Source organism: Rhodnius prolixus, unplaced genomic scaffold (genome assembly GCF_049639745.1).
Source record: "Rhodnius prolixus isolate KJV_2025 unplaced genomic scaffold, Rpr scaffold_8, whole genome shotgun sequence".
Classification (NCBI taxonomy): domain Eukaryota; kingdom Metazoa; phylum Arthropoda; class Insecta; order Hemiptera; family Reduviidae; genus Rhodnius; species Rhodnius prolixus.
In genome coordinates, this window is record NW_027411593.1 from 34,699,584 (window position 1) to 34,709,173 (window position 9,590).

At 29.9% G+C, this 9,590-nt stretch overlaps 1 protein-coding gene across 3 annotated transcripts in view; it reads left to right on the forward strand.

The window, feature by feature from the left end:
* The window catches only part of LOC141451286 (progestin and adipoQ receptor family member 3), a 68,583-nt gene extending 59,701 nt beyond the window's left edge, over window positions 1-8,882 (forward strand). For 2 of the 3 annotated variants that reach the window (XM_074122555.1, XM_074122557.1), the window contains exons 2-7: window positions 477-643; window positions 956-1,112; window positions 2,023-2,175; window positions 2,258-2,446; window positions 2,845-2,935; window positions 4,528-8,882. In XM_074122555.1, the coding sequence (XP_073978656.1) occupies window positions 477-643; window positions 956-1,112; window positions 2,023-2,175; window positions 2,258-2,446; window positions 2,845-2,935; window positions 4,528-4,667 (897 nt within the window). In that variant the 3' untranslated portion in view covers window positions 4,668-8,882. Of the gene's footprint in view, window positions 1-132; window positions 384-476; window positions 644-955; window positions 1,113-2,022; window positions 2,176-2,257; window positions 2,447-2,844; window positions 2,936-4,527 lie in introns of those variants that run through there. The other variant, XM_074122556.1, reaches the window with a different exon arrangement.
* Window positions 8,883-9,590: the final 708 nt, after the last annotated feature.

The following is a 9,590-nucleotide window of genomic DNA, read 5'->3' on the forward strand; positions in this document are numbered from 1 at the left end:
ACAGTATTTTGATACCCATCTTGAAAGATAAAGTTAAAATTATCAATAAATTTCTTTTTTAACCATTTATTTTTGATATGTTTAAAAAAACATCAATTAATCACCTGCCCTAATCTCACATGTCTATATTTATTACAATTGCTTTAAAATTCTTACTTATAATGAAATAGTTGTAGAAAACAGTACAATATATGGATTAATACACCCATCTAAATTCTTCAGTTTTCGAAGCCGAACATGTTTGTACACACTAGTATTATGTTTTAATTAAAAATGCATCAAGATCAGTGGAAATGCCATCCACTAGATATTTCGAAATTCAAATAAATTGTCCAGTTTCATTCAATGTATTCCACCCTGACAGCATTTTTCTCTACGTTAATGTACTAACTTTTATCATTTTTTTTGGTTTTGTATTGCGAACCAAATTTATTTTATTTACAATAAAATCAATCTTCTTTTTTCTTCTGTTTTAGGATAATATAGACAAAGACACCAAACATCAAATAACAGAACAAGATGTGATTACTGGACAACCACTGACACTTCTTAGTTATCATGAAGCTCCAGCCTATCTACAATTCAATCCTTACATTAGGAGCGGTTATAGAGGATATCTTTCCACCAAAATGTGTTTTGAAAGGTAAAGTTTTATTTAATGTAATTCATTAAATCATAATATTTGATTAAAACATTAGTGGTTTTTTTTTTACGCCTGGATTACAGTTCTATAAGCGTTCGATTGATTTTGGATCATTAGATTTGGGCGAAGTACCCGTAAAGACTCAATTTGGCCTTACGCCTTTTTGCAAAAAGGTTTTTAAAACATGCCTTTTTCTTCGAAATTGTTATTAAAATTTAAGTTATTTCTTTCTATATTCACTCAACAATAATCATTGCACCATTTTCATTCATGTTCAATTTGGATAATTTCCAGAAATATTTCTGTTTTCAGCATGTTCTGGTTAACCAATGAAACTGTTAACATTTGGTCACACATATTTGGATGGATGTTGTTTTTGGGATTAACACTTTACGATTTGTGTCTCTTAAATATTCATGCTTCGTTTACCGACAAATTCATCGTAGGACTTCTTTTGGCTTGCTTTCAGGTAAGATCATTATTTTTAATTTACAAATTTAAATAAAAAAATTACTATGGTGGAAGCTATTTTGATCATGTGAATAATCGAATTTAAGCAATCAGCACCATAGTTCCACTTTCATCTACAAGCTTCAGGTTAATAAAGATGGTTCAGACGTATAAATAATAGTGCTACGTAAAATAGAGAAATAAAGAAACCAGCGAATTAACTGTTCTATCCGCACTGGCAGTTCTCGATAGAGAGCCAACAAGTTTAGGTTCATATATTTTGGGAATATTAATTTATTAAAGTGTTTTATTGTATATAATATATACTTTTTAACATCTTGTGCGTGCCATTTCGAGTTATGACTTCCTTTGTGGAAGACAGCGCTTCTTAAACTTCTTGCGACCACAACCCCTTTTTGAAGTAAAAATTTCATGCCGACCTCTTTATATCCTGACATCTAATGATTTGGCTACAAGTCGATTTAAGGTCATATTTAGATATGATTGTATATATAAGCTAATGAATGAAAACATCAGGATGTAACACCGCTATCCTCCTCGATTTATCCTCGTTTTTTTTTAAACAGGAAAAAATTGAAGTTTGTAAAATTAAAAATCATTATCATAGCATTTTAAATATTTTTTATATTGGAACGGTACTTTGTTTTTATTGACGTTAAAGTTGAAAATGATGATTCACAAAAGTATGTAATGGCAAATGGCAAAAGAACTTTCAATGCTTCTTCAGAGATTGTTGAATATTCTTTTTTTAACTCCAACCCAAAAAGTTGCTAAACTTTTCTTGGGAAACTCAAGTTTAAGACTTCAGCATCAGCAGAAAGTTCTGCAAAGTGGTTTAAGAAGCACTGCCTTAAATTATTAGTATTAAAGTGTGTTGTGGAGATGTCTTATACATTTCTTTGTTCCAGATATGTATGGTAATGTCATCACTGTATCATATATTCTCATGCAGGTCAGAAGAACATTTTAATTGTTTCTTATCATTCGATCTCTTAGGCATAGCTCTGAGTATGCTTGGTATTTACATGACCGGTGTTTATTATGCTTACTGGTGTCATAAAGTAAGTATTTTTCATTTTTATTTAAATTTTTCTTATAAGAACTAATATTTTTAATTATATAACCAAATAATTTTTTTGATAGGGTTGGCAGATGTTTTATTTATCAACAGTATTAGCTATTTTTCTTGCGGCTATGGCATTACAAATACCAAGTCTTAATATCCATTCAAATATTAAACTGTTAACGTTTGTGGGTTGGGCAGCTTATGGAGTTGTCCCCACACTTCATTGGACTATTATGATGGGTGGCCTAGAAAATCCAATTGTCGCTGTAAGTATTTTTATTTACTGTTTTAAAATGAAATTGCAGTCCCTATAACGTAACAAGATTTATGACAGTCGTTTTACAGTTCACAGTTTTAAACATTTAGAATTCACCTATATCATTTCTATTATTTAAAATTAAAGTATCTTATAAAATTTCATTTCGTTTTTTTAAATTGTAAATTTATTGTAGATTCTGAGTTTTTTATTTAACCCTAATAATTTACTACTTTTATTTTAAGTTACATAAATTTCTTTACCTTGGTGAACATGATCTTTCACACAAGTTTGATTTGATTTAAATGGATCCGATTTGATTAAAGTTTAATTATTACTTACTAATCTAGTTAAATCACAGTTTTAGGCTTTAATATTGTAATGAAAATGGAATTTATATTTTTTTAGCTGTTATTGCCAAGAGTGATGATGATGTACGTCATAGTTGGAATTGCCTTTGGTATTTATATCACCAGGATACCAGAGAGGTTCTTCACAGGTAATTCCACATATATTAATATACACAATCGACCTACTAAATTAAATATATTTTGCCTACTAGCCCTTTCTGAAGTTAGTTCTTATTTTATCGAGAGCTCTTTTTTTTTTTATTGATAGCATCAACCGCTTAAAATAAGAGTATATTTATACAAAACTTGTTTGGAAGTTGCTATCCTCCTGTGGGAGCTCAGACTTTGTTGGAGTTCTCATTTTTGAATTTAGGTTTTTGTAATATTCTTTCAGATATTGCTTCTAGATATAGCTTGGCCTTTGTATTAGATAAGAGACACTTGAAATGGTAGAATTCCACTGAAGAAGATTCCCCTTACATAAAGGTTCTTTTTCACCAGTTTTAACATATTGTTTTTGTGGTTGCTTACTCGTTCTGTCTCACACAACTTTTGCCAATCTGGTCACGGCTATTCTAAAATATGACTTTATCGCCTCAGCCATTTCTTTTCTCTTTCTTTTCCGCTGATTTGATTTCCAGATTTGCTCGGTTTGTTAGGTTACTGAATCAGCCTTCAAGAGTGAAACAAAAACATTTTCTTGGTCTGAAGTTCCATCGGCTCCGCTGTCTGCTTAAAACAGTTGGTAAACAGATGTTTTTATTTAAACACTTTCTTCACATACTTCGATTCTGCTCTTCTGTAGGTGAAGCTGTTCTTATGGTCTTGAAAAGTTTGATTGGAACTTTGATTCTTTCTTACTTTCCAGGTCAAAGTATGCATTCTCATCCACATAAGCTACCAGTTACTTGAAATAGCGGACTTGTTCAATTTTTATTTCCATTCTGTTTAAATACTGTCGTTCTACTGATCCTCACGACTTTGATCTTGCCATATATATGTATTTATTACGACTAACTCCTCCGCTAGAATTTTCTTTATTTACTGACAGATCTTTGGACGAAGCTAGGTTAGCTGAAAAAGGGGTGTCGCCCATTTTGTGAATCCAAAAAGATAAGGCTTACTTTTAAATTTATGTCTCGATTCGAACGGAAGAAACTGAAGATCTACCTTGACGGTTTCCTTTTATTGTCTGCAATTAACTAGAATAAATATTACAAGTTTTCACCAAACAACGATTACTTTTCGAGAGGCTCATGGTTTCTCTTTTGAAGCAATCGTTTAATCATATTTCTATCCATATTCTCTAGCCTTCTTTCCTTATTCGATCACATGCATTAAAAAGGTCACCAAAATACACTTTTTTCTTCTCCTATTTCCTTTACTTTTTCTGAGATTTACCTCCGGCGACTTTCCAAATTTTAGGTTGGATAGTGTGCTATTACCATTATTAAAATCTTCAGGGATTCAACAGTAGAATTGCCGCTTTCTTCTCCTTACAGCAATTCTTGCCATCTAGCTAGTCTTCTGCCTGCGTTCCAACGTGCAATCTATCCATCTTACCAGTCTTACCGCCTTTCTATGTTGAGAATGATTGTTTACTTCATTATTAACAAATTTAAAAACTGTTTTCTTTTGCTTTAATAACGATTAAACTGCAAAATTTTTATCAACAACATTTTTAAATGGCATATTCGATTAGAATTGGCGCATTTAATTAAATTAAATTTATTTTACACAGGGAAAGTGGACTACATTGGTTCATCACATCAATGGTGGCACTTCTTCGTAGTACTGGCTTTATATTATTGGCACAATACTGGTATTAAGTATATTGAATACAGAATGAACCATGGTTGTTCATTTGATTTAACTACATGACAGCAAGTTTGTAATAGTAATGAAGACGTTAATAACTGCTCAATGGAGTAATTTACTCCTTTTTATTAAACAATTTTATATTTTTATTTATTTATTTTATGTTGTATTAGATTATGTTGTTATTTTATGATAACCAACTTTGTACATTTTCTGAAAACCAGATTTTTTAAAAGAACAACATGATAAAGTCAAGTTAAAATGTTGTATTTCATGTTTCATTATCATCCATCTAATGCCGATTATATTTTAATTTTATACCCATTTTATTTTTAATTTTATTTTATTTAATTTTTTTAATTATGGCCGTGATATATATAAGTATAAGTGAATATGTTATTTTGTTTGGCGCATCGACGACTTGGCCATTAGCGGCGTTTTCTTCTGCCATATACTCGGGCTGAGATGCCATATACTCTCTGCGATGTCCATTACGGCTTCCATCAGGAAATAGTTTAAAGCCGAGGGTTACTGGAGCAAACCTGCTCTCTCTATCTTTGAGGAAAGAAAAATTAATTTCTGCCCCCACTCTATAATGGTCACACCTAATCTATAAATTATATTAGTAATAGAAGTGATGTAAATTGATACAAAAGTGTTTGCCCTCCTTAATTAAATCCTCACCAAAATACAAAACTGGCCTCAGTCGTTAACGCGCCTTAAATTTAATAAAAAAAAAAAAGAAAAGGTGAAAGAATTTGAGCAATGCTAAAATGCTAGAATGTTCTCTAACTGCTGTTGAGAAAGACGCGAGATCTTAATATTCAAATTTTATCTAAAATTTGAACCAAGTAAACTGGAAAAAAGATTTCGAATAGACAAATTTGAGGGGAAAACTAACACAAACGTATCGCACAATGTAAACTTAAAATATTTCTCATACAAAGTCAAATCGATTTTGGCTGAAGTATGTATAACAAAAAATTATTATGTCAGTAAATTAAAAAGTCTTATTTTTCTATGTTACATAAAAGTTTTAATAGCATAGCGCAGATCTTATGGATTATAATAATATATATGTATACATGTATAGAATTATGAAAGCTAAATTGCATAATATATTTTAAAAAAAGATAAAAAATAAATTCTGTAAAATATTAGAACATTATATGACAATTTATGATAATGGTGAGCAATAGACTAATTGTTCTTTTTAAATAAAATATAAAGCAAAAATAAATACATTAATATATAAATTTAAATTTAATACGTAAATAAAATAAAAAACTATTCCAGCTAAAACATCTAATCGAAGTATGGTTTGATGACTTTTGATGGTTCTAGAGAAAAGTTATATGTTGTTCTTTGAATTTTATTTTCAAACCAAAATTAATAAGTTTCAGTCGATTACTAAACAGTTATTCCCTCTCTTGTTTTAGTAAATTTGAATTTTATCGAATTGTGGCCCTTTCACTTTACTTAAAAAACTTGGAAATTATTTTACATTTTATAAGTTACAAAACTATAGATTTTATATGCCATAATCCAAAGTCGTTATTTTACATTTTATAAGTTACAAAACTATAGATTTTATATGCCATAATCCAAAGTCGCTAAGCCTGTTGTAAACTTAAGGACAAAAAATAATCCAAAATAATTATAACAATTCTTACGGGAATTTTTTAAATAAGTTCTTGCCCTTTAAAATTCAATATGTATATTCGTAAATATATACACATTTTAAGGTAACTTATACCTTTGAATGTATATATTATCCAGCAAATGGAAATTTTCTCTGTAAATTATGGTTTAATGTAATAGATATATAAACATATGGCCAATTGTATTAAAGCTTAGCATGTACAAAACAAATTATATAGTACAAAATTATAATTATAAATATGTAGATATGAAAGAAAATTTATTTATTATAACCAAAAAAGTGTAGCAAACGTTTGATGACCAAATGAACATTAAGATAATTATCTAATAATTGGAACGTTTCATTTTTCATTTAAGTTGTTGAATCATTCCCACTTAGTATATAAAATAATTTGATATTAAAACAAATATAATAAATAAACTCGTTAACAATAAAGTTACGAATAAAAAGAAGATGTCCTACAGAGCTAAGATTATTATTATTAGTTAAATTTAATAGTTGTTAGTTGATTCTACTATATTTTAGTCTTTTATCTACCGTACGAAGTTAAAGATTCTTTTAATTCCTTTTATTCAGTTGGAAAAAATAAACACCCATCGATTTCTTGCATTTTAAAATATTTTAATATTTAAATTCTCTGATGAAAAGACGTTATAGGACCATTTATCTTAATGTTTGTGTTCGGTAAGAATATAAAGCCTAGGGTCCAGATCTGTGCGTGGGTTCACTAAATACACTTGGTTGCAATCGTAATTCAAAGTGCAGTTCTTACAATTATGGAAGATTTGGGGAGGAAGTATTATTGTTTACGCCAAGATCCTTTCTTTTTCGCAAATCTATAAGAATTTTTTTTTGCAGCGCATCGATATAGCTCAGTTAATCCAAACCGTTGCATAGGTTGGTCAGCCAACAAATTCTACACCTCCAGGACCTCTTCTTCCATCCACCTTGTAGTATCACCATGTAGAAAGCTCATGTGAACGTAAACAAAACCTCATTTCTCATGTCAAATCTCTTGCCTTTCAGTTTTCTCCTCTTAATTAATGGTACCTATTTTTCGGATCGCTTCATTTTTTTAAACGTTTGGTTTCTTTTTTTCGTTACTCTCTGACATCGCGCTTTCTGCTCCGTACAAGAACATTGAGAATACCTAGCTCTTACTAATGGTTTCTATAATTGTAAACTAAGGTCCAGAAGGGCTTCATTTAATGATTAGTACCTTTGCTTTGTTCGTTACGGCTTTTGATTTCAACGGGATTGTCACATTTCTATGAAACTTATCTCGAATGTCCAAATTTTTAAAAACGTCCAACCGAGACCCCACTTCGGAACAAAAGAGTGTTAGAAAGTTATAATAGTCTACCAAAATATTACTAATATTATTAATATGAAGAAGCGAATAGTGCATTCCTCCCTACAGGTCATATGGATACTTATTCTAGACAAACTTGATCTATGATTTTTCAAGGAGGTTCGAATTGAAATTGACAAGAAACACTTGAATGTGACAAGAGCTGCTATTTTTGTTAATTTTCCAATTTAAGTTTGACTGACCTGTTGCTAGTAGTCTGCTTAATTATATATAATATAATCCAGGCTACATTCTATATTTTCCATATTCTTCCAACTTCAAAAAAAATCTTCATGTTAAGGATATGTGAAGTAATTGTTGCTACTAGATAATAAGCTTAAAATAAGTAGATAAATGAAAATTTCTGAAATGATTGATGTGAAAAATTAACACATTAATTAGTTTACATCAAGAATTCATAAAATAATCCAGATTCTTGTATAATACTCTGTTCCATACCAACGCTTTTTATTTCTCATTAATTTAAAAATTCCTAGAAAAACTAGAAACACTTAGCCCTATGTGAGATATAGAGTATAATTACTAAGCTGTGTTGTTGTCTCAATAAATTGATATTTTAATATTTGTTTGTACTTAAGGGCAAGTTTTTTTAGAATCCTTTAAAAAAAACAAAATCAAAGAAGAAATTTTAATACTTCTGTTTTACTCAGTTGGGTTTTACTCAATAAATATGGAATAAAAATAAGCTTTTAAATGAAAATTTAACTTCAGCTAATAATCTCATATTTTATCTACATAAGTATAAATAAAGATTATTTATTCGACTTTTCCAATTTCTTTATAAAAATATTGCTGGGAGCAGAATTAAATTTATTCTATTTCAACCCACCTACCATACAAATTTAAAAATTGTTTATTTTGACTCGTTTGTTTAATTTTTTTTTTTATAAGTTTTTAAAATTTCAAATTTCTGCTTTCAAAACTGAATTTTTTTATGTAAATATTATTTCTTAAGATATGAACGTTCGTAGTATAGTTGTTAATTTGCTTTTCTTTTTATTTTTTTGCGTGTGTGGACAGTTGTTAATTCGTTTTATAAATACATGATTAAAATTAGATTATATATTTTTAAAAATTTCATGGAAAGTGTTTTATAGAAATGTATAATAAATATATAAAAATGCCTAATCGCATAAGTAGCACCTGAAGTTTATTCTCTGATATTATGTGATTTGGTGGGTCTGTGATATGACAGGGTTTTGTTATATTTGTGATTTTATTAATAAATATATTTCTAAAATTATTGTATGTAAAATTAGTTAACTACTTGGACGAAGTTCCAAATTACCCACAGAACTCAAACGTTTTATATACAATACTATCCTTAAACCTATGTGGACTTACGGACTAGAGCTGTGGGGTTCAGCCATACCAACAAACATTCGGACTATACAGACATCTATATCAAAACTACTCCGAAAGATAGTTGACGCTCCTTTCTACGTGACTATCCTCACCCTTCATAACCACCTCAACATCCCATTCATAACTCGCCAAGACGAAATATCACAAGTTCCGTACTACTTTCTGAATTTGCGTTTAACCATTTGCATAGTCTCCCCTCCTCTCCTCCTACTCTGACATCCCTCCTCGCTGACTGAATCGCGAGTGGCCCCGCGACTTCCTTGAGGTCTGAAGATGATCATCATCATTAATATAGATATCCTGTAGAGTGCGCTACCGCTGGATAGTTAATCTCCTCCTTCATTTCACGCACCAGTTCATCATATTTACTTCCAATTTACTCATTGTACATTTTTATACAGATTGTAAATTACTAAATAAATTCAAAGAGCTGGGTGTTTACTTTAGACTGAAAGCAATAATTTACAGAAGTGGATATTTATTCTTTAAATAAACATTGATAATACGTTCTGCAATTTTAAAACGGCTGTTTGGAAGAAAGAATTTTTGTCATATACAATCTAGCATCTGGAATGGCGCAACCTAA